Below are 16,949 nucleotides of genomic sequence, written 5' to 3' on the forward strand. Positions count from 1 at the left end.
TAACTCAAAGAGATCAAAGTCAATACCAAAGTGCTCCCTTTTACAGAAAGGACAATGCAGAATTAGGTGAAGGATTTCTGGGAAATGCAGGAAAAGTGCTTTTTATGAACAGGGGATTTAAATTGGGCAAGGACTCGAGGTTGCCCTGCTCTCTAAGCGCCACTTTCGACTTTATAACGTAACATGACCAGGAAGCCTTTACACGAGATGAGATTGCACACAGCACACCTTCTGCTCTTAGTAACACATCACATATGTAACTGTGTTTTGTTCCATTTACTCCATTAATTCACTCAGTACCTGTGAAACACTGAATTCCACTATTCTCTAACACCAGCTGGTGCATTTTCAATGTTTTCCATTTCATTTAGATTACATTATCATCACTTCTGGGGTTTCTGATGCTGAAATCTGTCCAAGAGAACTGTGGCATGTAGAGACAGACCAAGCTTGTTATATTTAGTCAGACAGCAAGTCTACTGCTAATGAATGCTGCTGGCAGGGTGTCTGTGAGCCCTGAGGAAATTGCAGCGAACACTGGTAATATGTGTCCTCTGTGAGTATGAGCACAACACAAACAGACAGACAAAATGACGGACAGATCCACACAGAGAGACAAAGGTGTAATTTTACTATGAAACAATTTGATTTTATAGCTCAGTTCAAAATGATGAATATATCTACACGTGTTAATTTTTTATTTTTATTTTTTTAAAAGGTTCAAATGGGGCTGTTTTTTTTACTGGTTTTTATAATGTAATAATAACTGGAGTAGTTTCAGAGCAAACATTTTTCCTCATACGAGAAAAGGCCACTGATACTATATGTCCCCCAACTGTAAGTAGCTGTTGTGTTATTGCTTCAAGTCCAGTGGGTAGAGAGTTTTATTGGTGAGCACTTATGCCCACAAGCAAGAGTAGATTTTGCTAACGCAGCTTTAACCAGTGCAGTTGAGAAATTGTGATCTCGCTGGATTTTCTGCTCCGCTGCCTCACACAATGGATATTTTTAGTGATTATTTCTATGTGCACACTGCAGTTTCTGTGTTGGCTGTAATCTGTCTTGCTTGTTTGATCTGTTACACTAAATCGTGCTGTCTCAGCCATCGTATTGAAACTTGGTTATTTTATGTAATATATTTCTCATTAAAATATGCATGCAATATATGCATAAGAACAACAACATACAGACATGAACCAATCTAACCTCTGGATGTTTTTATTTTATCTCATCTATTTCATCTATTCTGGCATACAGCCATTGACCTTTAATATTAACGTCTTCTCTGTTTTTCCAAAGGTGTCGTAAGTCATTTTTACAGTTCTTTATAGTCCTCTCACAAGGACTTTTAACTGGCACGTTGTATGTTCAACTCTCTGACACTGATTCTTTGTTTCTCTTTCAGGGTCTGACTTTCAGTGTAACACTCATATAATCCCAGTGAAGAATGAAGAGGGCATGGTGATGATGTTTATCTTAAATTTTGAGTATGTTGTGGATGAGGGAAGTGACAACTCCACAGAGAAGATAAGCCCCACATCCCCTACAAAGTCTGATCAAAGTAAGTATGTTAAATACTACTGGAATAATTAGTGATATAGCATGACATACCTCCCTAATGACACCAGTATCTAACAAATACTGTGGAGCTGTTTAACTTTGCTGCCATACAAACATCTGTGACAAAATTTCTGCATACCCGAATGAGTAACTGGTGCATTGCAGGATAAACGTTTAAAAAAAAAAATATCAAGAACTCCTGCATGTTTTCTCACTTTCTTATTTCAGTCCATCTGACCTTCATCAGGTATACAAGCAACATATGGACTAAACAAGCATGCACACATGGGAAATTCCTTAGTCATTCCAACATGCAATCAGGGAACTGTATGATCACATAAAACCAGGACAAACAGATTCAGGGATAGCTTCTTTCCCAGAGCTATCACCGTAGTAAATAAGCACAAAAACAATTGAACCTGCTTAGCTATACCATACCGTCACTGCCATTATATTATGCTGCTATTCATACTGTCATTATATTAATGCTGCTATCCTGTATATATCAGACTTACTATTGTTTGAGTACTTGCGATTGTTTTATTGTACTTTTTATATTTTACATTTAGATTTATTATTGAATCTTGCACCAAGGGAGTGGCACTCCAATTTCGTTGTACTCTGTACAATGACAATAAAGGCTATTCTATTCTATTCTATTCTATTCTATTCTATTAATCTGAAAAATGAACACTTTGTGTATGTGTGTCAGTAATGTTGAGTGTTTGAAGTGACATCCAGGTAAGTTCAAAACTGTTGAAGTTCAGAGTAAAACAACAGTAGGCTCTTAATACAAACTGTGTGCTTCATCAAAACATCATATTATCAGCCATAGTCCATTAAGAGTATACACAAATCACAAATAATCACAAACATCATACTAAGTAAATATTTCCTATGAAAATGAAAATGACTAGATACTACTTGTTATTACATTTATTCCATTCACTGACTTATGTTACCCGTTGGGTATTTTAATACATTCTGATTCCTATATGGCATATATGGTATATGAATGATACAATATTTTGATGTTTTGAAAGGTTTTCATTTACAGTCTGTCTTGTATTTTGAACTTGAGGAGTTTTGAATTCATTTGGATGTCACTTGAGGTTAGTATTATCACACAGGTGATCCTGCTAATGCTTTTGGTTGACTACTGACAGACATACATGCAAGGTGTTAATCAGTCAGATTAATTTCATTAGTCCTCTCACTGCATGTGATGACGATTGAGATACTTCGCGTGTATGTGGCAATGCAGGGATTGTGCTCATATACTACGAGGTCAAAAGAGAAAAAGAGTTTAATAAATGTAACAGCAGCAAGCAGATCAGTGTGTCTAAGTTCTATTTCTTTTTATGTCTTTGCTGTCATGATTTTTTCTAACACTAGAAATTCCATCTTAATTTTTTTCTGTCTATCAGTCGGCGATGTGGAGAGGCAAATAATAAGGGACCTTTTTTTTATTTGGCTGACAGCAAAGTTCGATCAATAAAGTCCAGAAGGATAACTCAAAACAAAAATCCAAAAACCTGGCATGGGGAGTAATCCAGTAAAACACTGAAGCAAGACAAAGAGCTACATTAGGGGGAGAAAACAGATGGTTTGACAAAGGACAAAGGAAAAAGAAGTCTGAATATACACAGGCTAAATGCTGAGATGAGATGGGAGGCAGGTGGAGAATGAAGAAATTAAACTCATAATTGACAAGATTTATAAGTGAACTAAAAGAAGAATCAAGAAATTCAGCAAGCAAACAAAACAAGCTTCAACCAATCGAACATCTTTTAATAAAATCAGAACCCAAACTCAGTTAACAAAAGAAGACTTGATTTTTTTTCATAAATATGCATCACTATTCATTTATGCATTGCATTTATCATGTAATAACACCATTCACAAAACAAAACCTTCCTCGCTTCTTTAAAGTATGTCAATACCAGAGCAGATGGCTAAAACTAAAATATCCCTCCACATTTGGTAGGCTCTAATTTAGTACTGTGTTCCTTTTCATGCACTGTGTAACTTCTAAACATATTGCTGGCTTTTATTGTTCTAAAAATGGTGCATTATTTAGTTTGCCAGTGTAATATAGTTTACACCAACAGCAATTAAATATACCATCTGCATGCAAGGAGGAAATGGTCGACTTACATAACGTAATCTTGTTAAAAATGTTTAAATATATCCATTTTACACCCTGGGGGAGAGCAGCATATAGCACACCTCTCTTTTTTTTGGTGTATTTCTAGAGATGTTAATGTCAGTGAAACCTTCCTGCTCTTCTCTGTTTGGAAGCACTCAGCGTCTTTTCTCTTGACCTGAGTTAGGCTATTCGCTCAGGATGTATTCCTCCAGAGCACTGACATTCATCTTGTGCTGTGCTGTGTGTATTTAAGTGTGCATGTGCACGTGTGTATGTCTCTTTTGTTTGTTGCCAGCATTGTTAGTCAGACTTGATTGCTTGTGACTGTGCTTCAGCAGAGGAAACCTGTGGGTAAATTAGACAGATAAACATATGATGTGACATAAGATTAGGAGAGTCAGAGACAATGACTCTTGACTTCATGCACACTTTCACTTTATATATGATAGTAGTATTATTTATTTTTTTCTTTGAGCAGCTCTTAAGTAATAGCAGTGCATTAAAGTGTAATTTTATTCTAGTTGCTTGGTTGAAATGAGTTTTAAAAACTGATGCTAGTCATTTTGAACTGAATCTGCTGGCTATTGGAATGTATTATGTTCAGATATTGCTAAAAGTATTATTTCTCTAAATGAATATGTATTTAATAAGATTCACGTCATAAGTATAGAAGATAGAAAAAAAGAAATGCTTACTGATGAAATTAGTTTTAGGTTATCGGGCATTTAAAGCGCAGTGGCAGACACGTACCATTGGCTGAGAAATAACGTCACTGATTTCAAAATAGAAAGAGCCTTGGAGAAAATTTCCACCATGCCTATTCCTGTGATTTAATATAACAGTCTCTGAAAGGTGATTTTCGTTATACAGGGGTGTTAATTATCATCTGGTGCTGACAGCTGGTTATAGGCCAGCAGGTGTCAACTAGTACTGTACGGAGCTTGGCAGAGAGTAATCCCTCTCGCCTCAAGCTGCTATCTAAAAGGTATCCTCCACTAAATTCAACTGTTAAGGCCTAAAGCCAGAGATGGTACACTTATACTGTGTTATGCAAACCAGACTCTTGCTGCATAAAATGGAAATTGTGTTTTCAGTCAGCGACTTAACAAAAAATCGGTTATTATAGCACTCTATGAATACATAATTTTTACGACTTCTGATAATAGAGACTTTATGAGCTTTTTTCTGAAACTCTGAATCTATGAACTTTTAACTCAATTCTAAATGTTCATGCTTGCTCATATCTGCACTCTGGGAATGAGTCTGATGTTGGCCTCTTGTAACTGCAGTGTTATTCTCTGGAATATTGTCCACAGCTCTCGAACATAGCGTAGAGTCCTGGAAAATCAAACATAAATCCAGGCTCAGCCAGATTTTTTTCAACCAACAACAGTCCAGTACTTTGCTAATATGATTGCCAATGTTGCTTTAATCCAAATGTCAATCTCATACTGTATGTCTAAAGGACACCGGACTTTTATTTGAGGACATTAGTCTTTGATGTAGCCTTTTGCACGTTTACACTTGCATCCAAGCCATAATACTAGAAAGGCAAGGCAAGGTAATTCTAATTGTACAAGACCTTTAATCCACATAGATAGATTTAAGGTGTCTTAATAAATCATAATTTTGGTAATTACCTTTCAAATCTTATAGGCTATATTTTCAATTGCTTCAAATTAAAACCAATTGCTTTAGTAGGTTACATTTTTTTTCCTTTAAAAACTGTTTTAAATTTTGTAGCTGTAATTTTCTGAAAAAAGATTTGTTCTTTTTTATGGCCATCAAACCTTGACGTGGTTAGCTGGAGCAGGTATGACAGATTCAGTGAGAGGAACGCAGCAAATGAGAGAAGGTGCAAATTTAAAGAAGAGAACCAACTAAAAAATATCTCTTGAAATGTTGTGCATGCTGCCAAATGAATACAGCTCAATTATACACATAGGGATGTCCTTGTAAGCCACACTATCATAGTGTCATAAATATGCTAAAATAGATATTTTTTTAAATCCTCTTACTATGATACACAATAATATAATACACTGTCTGACTGAAAATTCCTCCCACATATTCAGAAGGTAAGCAATCTAACTTTGCACACAGGTACACATTATACACTTATCTTATTATGATGTCAGCATTTATGCACTAATAAAAACCTATAAAAGAATTGTATCATTTTGATTTCACAACAACTAATTAATGAATACTGAATACACTTGATATGATATGATATGATATGATATGATATGATATGATATGATATGCTAGACTTACACAATTTGTAGATATCCTTTTTGATATCTATAAATTGTGATCCTTACAGTACTAATATTATATTAATGATTGTTTATGAAGTCAAGCTTACTGTATTTAGGGACTAAATGAAAAGTTTAATGTAATGTATAGTTTAAAATAACTATACAGCATTTCAAGACATGTAAAAAAGTCCAGCCTACAAAATCATCTTTTTATGCATTTATCCAACAATAAGGCATGTAAATATGCCATATGGGTATGTCTTTGATTGATTTTGCATACCATTTTTTCATTATTTCTACTTAAAGGTAGTGGATAGTGCCTGGCTGATAAGTGATAAGACATTTTTTTATAGACCCAGTCCTTTAATCATTTTTCATAAAAGCTTTAAAAAGCTTTTGTCAATATAGCAGCATGATAGTAAAAAATATATCCAGCACAGCACACGGGCCAGAGGAGTAGAAATTTAATGTAACATCACAGGTAGTCTATAAAAGGATAGCGTGTCAAAGGAAGTGAGTAGGATCTTTCCAACCTAATAACCAAAGCAAACATTAGCACAACAACAATGATCTGCAGTCCAATTCGAGACTGGCGACATGGAGCATCCATAAAAATAAAAACTGAGGAAGGTGAACTGCATCATATGTTGTCAGTAATTTGCAGCATCATTGTGGTAAACATTTCAGCCTATATAACACTCCTTAACAGCACACCATACTAGACCCCTATGATAACTTTATTAATACTGTGACCTTACTTAATGTCATGTGACATCAAAGTGAGTAAAGTCAGTACACTCAGTTTAAAAGGTTTGGAAACTGCCTAAATCAATAGAACTGATGAAGCCTACTGAATGAGTACAGGCATGTCCTTAAGACTGATGTGTGTAGCTGTCCTTGATTTTTGTGCTTATGAAACAGCCCCCTAATGTCACTGTTACTGAATTTTGTTGTAATGAGATTCACTCTGTGATTAAACAAAGAATTGTTATTTTTCTGTTTCTCTTTTTAAACCTTGAATTAAGTTTTTTATTCATTCATTCTGCTTTCTTTCATACTAGCATTTATGCACCAAAGGAAAGACTCAAGTTAAAATCTAATTCAGAGAATAGTAAATTTACTTCTTTTTTTTTTTGTCTTGTTTGTTTGTTTTTACAGACATTTATAAAAGTTATAAAGATAATTTGTCATTTGTATGTAGAGACTAGAGTGGAAAGATACCAAGATATCAAAAACCATTCAAGGAGACAGTTTTCATAGAATGCATGTTATGTGAATATTAACAATACAACAAAACAGAATAAACTATGGATAATGTTACTTTGTTTCACTATACCTAATTCAACTGAAACCATTAGAGTAAAATACCATTTTCCTTAGGCACAATGGATAGATGTATTCGACTGTAATCCTTCAAAGATATGCAGGATGCACCAAATAACAACAACAGACTGCTGCAGTACTGGGGACTTAGGAGATGAGTGCAGGACACAAAGACAGATATTTGCAACAAAAAGAAACCTGTTTATTATATTCTGGAAGGTTCATATATAAATCAACCAACCAAAATAAAGGTTTATTACACATTAAGGACTAGAACACATAAGGAACACAAAAAAAAAATCACCAGCACTACAGCAATCAGTCAATGATGACACATACACAATAGAAAACTCACAATGGAAAACAATATCAGACATGCTCCTGGGGCTATTAAATATATTTATAGATATACATATTACTGTGCTGTACATTGAGGTCTTCTCTCAATGTCCTTTCTATTTTTAGGGAGGAGTAGATTCTTCCGTTTCCGCCAGGCTGCTTTGAGCCTGATGAATACCAACAAGCAATCTCTTCCGCAAGAGGACCCAGATGCTGTGATGGTGGACTTGCCCAAAGAGGATGAGGACTCAGTGGCCCTGGAGAGTTTCCCATCACCCACCAAGAGCATTTGCAGTCCCATTGAGGCCAATGACACACATGCCCTCATAGGCTCAAGCCACCACTCCTCCCAGGCTAGCATCGGTCCTGAACCACTTGACCATTCATCCCCTAAACTCCCCTGGGAGAAACTCTACCATTCGGAGCCACACCAGTCCTCTACCTCCCTGTCAAATACCTTCCCCAGAGGCAGCATCAGCAGCATGAGAAGGGCCTCATCCGTTCATGAAATTGAAGGCTATAGTTCCAATTCAAAAAACTTATTCAGGGATCGCCATACAAATGAAGGTATGTGCTACACTACGCTCTATAACTTGTAGCTTCTGTCTGTGTTATGTCGTATTAATATATTGGCCCAGCCAACACCTTACAATTATGGAACGCCAGGACTGCCATAATGAATTAATTAAATACACCATTAAATAATTAATTAAATGTGGCAATAATTAATTAAAATTGGAATTAATTAATTAAATAAATAGTTATGATATATGTAATTAATTAATTATTGACACATTTAATTAATTATTTATGTATTTCACGTTTTAATTAATTATTGACACATTTAATTAATTAATTATTGACATATTTAATTAATTATTATTATTATTAACCTTTATTTAACCAGGAAAAGTCCCATTGAGATTAAAAACCTCTTTTGCAAGGTTTATGTATTATTTATGTATTTCACATTTTAATTAATTATTGACACATTTAATTAATTATTGACACATTTAATTAATTATTTAATGATATATTTATTTATTTCATTTTGGCAGTCTTGGTGCCTGGCTCTCATCATGAAATAATTTTATCTGTCAGCCTCACCCATCAAACTCAGGGGGCGGGGTTAACGCTGATCGAGTCAAAACCATTGCTTTGGCCTGGTGGCCATTGTTTCTAGCACACAACAACCGGCATGTGGAAGCTAACAGAACTGAGCTTTGAAAAACCCTGTTTGTGTGTTACCAAATACCGTTTTAATATTTTTTAGCCGAGAATGTAGTGGTTTAATCTTCATGTGTCTGGTCGGTTTGTCAAGATACAGCCTCTTTGCAAAAGTGCTTCGATGATTTCGGAGATGTCATCCCAGTCTCACGGCAAAGCGTGGGATAGACCCGCTCGCCTCGCAAGCAATCCCACCGACAAAGCGCAGGCCCCGGTACACAGCTGTAGTAACCCCCGCTGACTTCTTTTACTGAGGTTATATTTATCGGTGTTTTATTTCCTGATGTTCTTATGTGTCCTACGTGTTTCAGTCGCCAATTCTGAATTATAACTAACATTAAAAACATGTTTAAGGAGGAGAGAGAGCAAATAAATCTGTTTAACATCTGATCTTTGGGTTTTTGTTCAGTAATCAGCGTGACCTGTGTATAAACACATAAAAGAGATAACGTTGGTGTTTCCGTCATGTAGTAACTGCTGGCTTTAACTGTACAAAGGTTGTTCGACACTATGAAACACATACAGACTTCATGATGTTCGGCTAATATTTTTATTGTGAATATTAATCATGCTGACCTCGCTCTGTACACCACGCAGCGAGGTCAGCATATCCACGATATCCTCAGCTCCATGAGTTAACACAAAGTTTCCCAGCTGACTATCTAACTGCCAACTATTCCAGAGACGTGAAAATATACAGCATAAAGAAAAGTGTAAGAGACTCAGCAGCAGATTAGAATAACAGTTATACATTTAATAAATCACCAAATGAATCCAAGAAACGAGCAAACCTGTTCCGACAATTTGAATTTGTATTCCCTCAGCTGCAGACTCGCTGCTGTTTAAATGTTTGAAAAGGAAGATTAGATATAAACAAACGTCAAACATAGACTCAGTCTGCCTTCACATTTGATATGAGGCCAGCACGTATAGTGGCCTCAGCAGGCTATTACTGAAATACACATGCTATATCATAAACTATGATATAAACAGGGAGGTCCTATTAACATGTTTAGTTTTAAAGGACACCTTCCTGCCTTTAGTCTCATTCATGAGCAGTATTCGTTTTCTTCTAACATCCAGAAGTCTGCACAATGTGTTTCATAGTTTGTAACAAGCCTTTGACAGGTAAACATAACATGACCGAAAAAGCAAAAAAAAAAAAAAAGAGAGAGAGAGAGAGAGAGAGTGTTGACATAAGAAGAGAAAATGCTCTCAATTATGGAGACAGGCAAATGGTTCATTTATGTTTGATGTGTGTTTATTCCTCCCTAAATATCGTCGGTGAAGTTCGCCATGCACGTCAGATTTTCCTGCGCATTTTTATACCTCTGCCAACAGAGAGAGAAAAAAAATCACATTCTAACAGACAGCTGGTGCTTAGAATACAGTTGAATAACTATTAAAAAACAGATGATATTTAGATGATAGTTCAGTCTAACACATGTGCCAGTGAACCATTAAACGTCTGTGAAACTATGCAGTTATGAAACGTAACTTTAACCTCAGCCAAACCGATTTGCTCAGTTGTAAATAAAACAGCGAAGTAAACGTGACCCGACAGACAGAACCTGAGTGAATGAAGTCCAGCGTTTAACCACTGAGAGCTAAAACTCAGCTGAGGTTTGAAAGCTGTGTGCTGGTGATTGGACATCAGCCGCTGATAAAGCTGGCTCGCCTATAAAGTGCTCTGTAAGGAAACAAGCTCCAGCAGCTCTGCGCTCGGGGAAAATACTATATTTACTTATCTTGTGCAGAAAAATGCGCTGACATTGCGTTATATCGAGCACCGGCTGCCCAGTTAAACTGTGACTATCACCAGGTAACTAGGCGTGTTTCTTGAATTAGCAGCAGGTGTTAAACAGCTGACAGATGAGGAGGAGGATGCATGCAGGTAAACTGAGGGTCTGCTGAGCTGATCGCTGGTTTCGTGAGAAAAATGTCAGCTCGTTCTTTATGTTACAGAAGCACAGAGACACAAGACCAGGCGGAAAGAGACGATCGTTCGGTGAAAATGAGAATCTGCGAATGCAACATGTGGAACACGGAGAGTGGAATATGTAAACAAACCGGTTAATGTACCCCCTCGGTGCGCTCTGCATGCTAACTGTTAGCAGAGCTAGTGAAATCTCTGAAAACATCTGAGCACTTTTGCAAGCATGTTCTATGTTGACAACCTGACCAGACATACGGCGCGACATTCGCGGCTAAAACACTGTTAAAAGTGTAGCTGGTGACAGAAAAACGGGGTATTTTAAAACTACACCACCACCATTGCTGCCTGTGATTTGATCTGCATTCTGGGATAACTGGCTGCCCCAAGTCTACACAAGCAATCGATTATCTAGGATCGACCTGTTTTGACTTACTTTGCACGGCAACCAATCAAATGTTAGAGAAGCTGCATGGGCAGCGTTAACCCCGCCCCCTGAGTTTGATGGGTGAGGCTGACAGATAAAATTATTTCATGACGAGAGCCAGGCGCCAGGACTGCCAAAATGAAATAAATAAATATATCATTAAATAATTAATTAAATGTGTCAATAATTAATTAAATGTGTCAATAATTAATTAAAATGTGAAATACATAAATAATTAATTAAATGTGTCAATAATTAATTGATTAAATGTGTCAATAATTAATTAAAATGTGAAATACATAAATAATTAATTAAATGTGTCAATAATTAATTAATTACATGTGTCATAACTATTTATTTAATTAATTAATTCCAATTTTAATTAATTATTGCCACATTTAATTAATTATTTAATGGTGTATTTAATTAATTCATTATGGCAGTCCTGGCGTTCCATAATGAGAAAAACAGAAGGTGAAAACATTGCTTTTTAGGCATATGTAATTTAAAGGCTTGTGTATGAATAAATCAGTTTCCCCCCCGATTCCTAGTAGGCTTTAATTCACAGCCAACCGCAGCTCTAAAAGCACGTTAGATGTGTTGTAGCACATTTTTTCTTGGGTGAAAAAATACTAAAAATTCCCAGTAGTTCCTCCACTATCAGTTGATGTAAGATTACATTAGTCAATGGTGATGTGCATGTACAGTAAATGAGGCTGTTATTCTCTCTGGCTAGAAATAGATTTACAGTATACAAAGCTCAGCTTATTATGGTTATATTGCCATAATACCTAAAAATGGACAGGAGATTAAAAAATTTCTTGTTTAATCAGGGTGAAGCAGGTAATTTCTTAATATTTATTCAACAACAAAAAAACCCACCAAATACTGTGTTAACCTCTACATCTTGCCAAGGTTACTAATGTGGCTGCCATTTGCTCTTGAACACTAGGCCCTTTCAACCACGTGAAGTCCAGCCTTCTTGGCTCTACCTCTGATTCAAACATCAACAAATATAGCACTATCAACAAGATCCCCCTGATTGCACTCAACTTCTCAGAGGGGACAGAGAAGAAGACCCACTCTCCACCAACAAGTGAGAAACCCATCATAGCACCAAAGGTTAAAGAAAGAACTCACAATGTAACAGAAAAGGTCACACAGGTGAGTCTGAAAATTCCAATTTATTTTTACATTGAAGCATCTGTTATTGTTTGACTTGCAAAACTCTCTCAGCTACCATTTCTCTGACCTGGGTCCAACTCTTAGAAATCCATCCATCCATCCACCTTTCCACACATATCCTTGGTTCTCTATTTCAAAGAACGTCACTGAGAGGGATGGATGGGAAGCTTGCCAGTGCACTAATCATTTCAAATGTAGTTCTGAAATTGGATGCCTCCATGAAGATGATGAGATATGATTCACTGACAGCTCATTATATTAAAGAAGAAATCATGTTGCAATCAGATCGCACCAGCCGCAATGCCAATAACTAAATATCATCTAAATTTTTCTCAACTCAACTGAGATAGCAAGACTTTTACATAGAGAGGCATTGAACCAGAGAAGTGTATACCAAAGTGGTCAAAATCATTTTTGCAGTAGTTTTCTCTTCCCCATTTTTCCCATGATGACAGATAGACTCAAAAGATGAAAACAATACAAGCCTTACTTTTGGAGACGCTAACAAACAGCTGACAGTCTATCATGCTGCAGAGATAACATATGGCTACTGCCCATCCACATTAATAGAGGAGTAGTGCCAGGAGTTGAAACAGATATTCAGTCTAGGAATTATTTTCCAGCCCAGCTACACTTTCTTCATGCAAACAAACATGCTGCTAATTTTGTAGGTTTACTCTATGTATTGATTTGGAATGACTCGATGATTTTATTGAATATCTAGTACAATAAGCTGAAAAATGAAACATTAGTATTGCCTATTTTGACAAATAACTTGCTGTCAAAATACAAGTGAATGGAGTTAGAGGAGTCTCAATCCCTAAGTCTAAGACAAAAATGTATGTTTTGTTTTAGTTTACAGTTATTCTGGTGATAAGTTCCAGTTTTGCAATTCTGTTTTGTTTCAAGTCTTACATCTGTACATGTGTGCATCTTTGGAGTGCACCTCTGGGAACCATGGACACAGTTGCACGAGGGCAAGAGTACAAGTGTATTTATTCTGATAGCTCTTTTCATTCCTTCTTGCTATAATATCACTATTCAAGTTGAATATTCACCTGAGCCCTAAACCACCCAGGATACCAGTACATGTCCCGAGTGATGAAAGTACTTTCATCTTGAAGCAAACTTAGTGGCAATATCAGAGAAAAAACATCTATTTCTGTTTCAGAACAACAAGAAGAACATTTCACTGACTCCCTATAGAACCTATTAATTCATTATGTTTACAAGTCACAAGTGGATGTTCTTAACACTTGAACAAACAGGGGTTCTAGGGCTAGCTAGACATGTCAATATTCATTGCGGTTTTATTTTTAAACTAATAAAAAAAACAATGTTTCATAAAATTAAGTGAGGGGAAAAACGTAAAATGTTTACTTGCTGGCCACTTTTTTATGAACACCTTACTAGTATGACCCCGCCCATTTTGCCTTCAGAATAGATTTTGGTCCATCCTGACTTGATAGCATCACAAAGGTGCTCTTTTGGATTGCAATCTGGTGACTGTGGAAGCCATTTGAGTCTAGTCGTGTTTTTCATGTTCAATAAACCAGTTTGAAAGGATCCGAGAGTTGTGGCATGGTGTATTTTATGGATAGAAGCAGCCACTGAAAGATATGTACACTGTAGTCATAAAGGTATGGACAGGGTCAGCAACAATACTCTAGCAGGCTGAAGAGAACATATCCCCCATTACCACCAGCCTGAAATGGTGATACAAGGCAGTGTGGATCCATGGTTTTTGTTGTTTATACCAAGTGCTTCTTCTACATACCTTGGTAAAAACACATGGTTAGTTGATTTACTGTCTTTCTGTCGGTCTGTCAGTCTGGCCTTTCATCTCGGCCTTTGCACATCAACTGCTGGATTGGATATATTCTCTTTTACTAGCCATTCTCTGTAAACCCTAGAGATGGTTGTGTGGGAAAATCCCAGTAGAGAAGCAGATTCTGAAATAGTGTGTATGCCTCCAACAACCATGCCACATTCAGAATCACTTAAAACCCATTTCTTCCCAATTCTCATGCTTTGTTTGGAATGCAGCATGGCATCTTGACCTTGTCTATATGCTTGAATGTATTGAGCTCCTGCTGTGTGATTGGCTGATTAGACATTTTTGTTCGCATGCAGGTGCACACTACCAAACAAAGTATACTTTAGGGATAACGTTGCAGTTATTCTGATAAATAACAAAATGTGTTTTGTTTTGGGATATTTCAGTAAATTAAGAACTCTGTGTAGGACACTATAAAATGCTTTGGGGCCCAGTAACCAAGCAAAAGAAAAGCTGAGAAACTTTATATTTAAACTTCTTTCACCACAGCTTTCTCATCTATAAATGAAAAAGAACCATCATCGTGATTAAATGTTCTCCCTCCCTGCTGATTTTAGTTTGGAGTTTGAAGACACTGCAGAGATGTGAACGCTGCATCTGCTTCCTGACTGCTAGCATGGGGAAATCTATAATTCATGTGCTGAAGATAAGGGAATGTGCTGAAAAGAATAGAAAGACCCATTGCCCTCATCCTCAATCGTACACCATTTTCTGCCATAAGAGAGCCCTTTCTGCTAGTCTGTCGCACATTGTGAAGCCAGAAACAGAGAACGGCTTTGCTTTCCTGACCACATTGAATAATTTACCATCTAACCAGAGCTCATTCATCTGGGGAAATTAAAACAAATATTTGGGTACCACATTGCATAGTAAATTCATATCTATCAGTTAAAATGTATGCAGACTTTACTTTTCTTCAGTCTATCAAGTGCTTTTTCCAAGAGTAATTCAATGTACCTTCTGCAAATGGAGAACAAGTGGTAGTAACATTTATTTATAGTGCCAGGTCAGAGGCAATCCACTTGTCATAATGGCTATCTTTGACTAACTCGGTTTGACTGTAGAGGACACATTGGGTGTCACAGTTGTTATCAATTCATTCCTTAAAGTCTGTGAGCTGATTAAATGACCCGTGGAATTTGATATATGAAATGGGAAACTGTGTTTAATCAAATTATAGATTTAAAATATATTGTTTTATACCAAAAAAGCACCATAAGCTTAAAACCTATAGCTTGTAATATTATCAATTATTCTAAGAGGTTGACCCAAAATAAAAATTGACAGCGATGTAATCAAGTGATTTTTGTAGCTCTTCTGACCCTCTCTCACCATTCCTGCAGGTCCTGTCCCTCGGAGCAGATGTGCTGCCAGAGTACAAACTCCAAACACCTCGCATTGACAAATTCACGATCCTTCACTACAGCCCATTCAAAGCCGTCTGGGACTGGCTGATCCTGCTGCTGGTCATCTACACGGCGATCCTCACTCCGTACTCAGCTGCTTTTCTTCTCAATGACCAAGAGGAGCAGAAGAGACGAGAATGCGGATACTCCTGCAACCCTCTCAATGTAGTAGATTTAATTGTGGACATCATGTTCATCATTGACATCCTCATAAACTTCAGGACAACTTATATAAACCAAAACGAGGAAGTGGTCAGCCACCCAGCCAAGATAGCAATCCATTATTTTAAAGGATGGTTCCTTATAGACATGGTGGCAGCAATTCCGTTTGATCTTCTAATATTTGGCTCAGGATCAGATGAGGTATGTAATCTTTTGTTAATGTTGTACATGTATTTAGTTTTTTTTCAGCTAGTTGTTTTTTTCTCCCAGGGAGCTTTACTGCACATCACCCCAGGGATGCTTGGACTGTTGTACTTGCCCCTGTTCCACTACTTAAAGCCTGAATATTTTGGCTTCATAGAGATTACTTTAAATTGCATGTTTTTTTCCTTTCATTCTTTCTTTCTTCTTTTTTTTTTCCCTTTTTTTGAATGGTCCTCATTCTAGAATCCATTTACACGGATTAATGGCTTACCAAATGGCAATCAATGATGCATTTATGTGAGGAGCAGGCCAACAGGGCTGTGTGCACAGCTTACATGCAAATGTGAGATGTCCATTGGTAGGCTGGCTGCCAGGACTGCTGGCTTGTTTGTTGGTAGGATATGTCCCCTAAGGCTCTGGATCCACTTCAGGGCTTTATCGTGCTTTGTAGACACTCCATTACACCCGGAAAGCTCCTGATTATACAGTAAACCATAATAATCTTTTCCATCAATGCGGCTGCTGCTGAGTCAGTTCAGTAAATGACAACAAATCAAAAAGAACATGGACATCTGTTTCACTCATCAGACAGTGACAAACAAAACGAGACCATGATTTGAAACTAAAGCACATCCTCACTACGAGTATGTGACTATGTTTACTTAACTTCCACTTTTGCCAAAAATGAAAAACCAATTGACTCCTGTTCTATAAATAGATAGATAGAGTTATACAGTGAGAACATGTGCTTGCATGACTTCTATTTATAGCTTTCCATCTTGATGTTTATGTCAGATTGAACATGAAAATTCCCGCTCAGCAGCATTCTCATTCAGAAAACAAAACCAGCCGAGACAGTGGCAGATGGTTTTTCACAAGGCTCATTCAATTTAGCAGCTTAATAAGACGGTTTTAACCTACAATCGCTTAAGTAAA

At 36.8% G+C, this 16,949-nt stretch overlaps 1 protein-coding gene across 1 annotated transcript in view; it reads left to right on the plus strand.

Annotated features, from left to right (window-relative positions):
• kcnh7b (potassium channel, voltage gated eag related subfamily H, member 7b) overlaps positions 1-16,949 on the plus strand; it is a 42,752-nt gene that overhangs the window by 10,357 nt on the left and 15,446 nt on the right. The window contains exons 3-6 of the mRNA XM_085375072.1: positions 1,406-1,561; positions 7,759-8,199; positions 12,172-12,383; positions 15,585-16,010. Coding sequence (XP_085231198.1) covers positions 1,406-1,561; positions 7,759-8,199; positions 12,172-12,383; positions 15,585-16,010 — 1,235 coding nt within the window. The remainder of the gene's footprint in view (positions 1-1,405; positions 1,562-7,758; positions 8,200-12,171; positions 12,384-15,584; positions 16,011-16,949) is intronic.

Source organism: Diplotaxodon limnothrissa, linkage group LG16, assembly GCF_057381915.1.
Source record: "Diplotaxodon limnothrissa isolate DT_005_m linkage group LG16, D_limnothrissa_male_GT1.1, whole genome shotgun sequence".
Classification (NCBI taxonomy): domain Eukaryota; kingdom Metazoa; phylum Chordata; class Actinopteri; order Cichliformes; family Cichlidae; genus Diplotaxodon; species Diplotaxodon limnothrissa.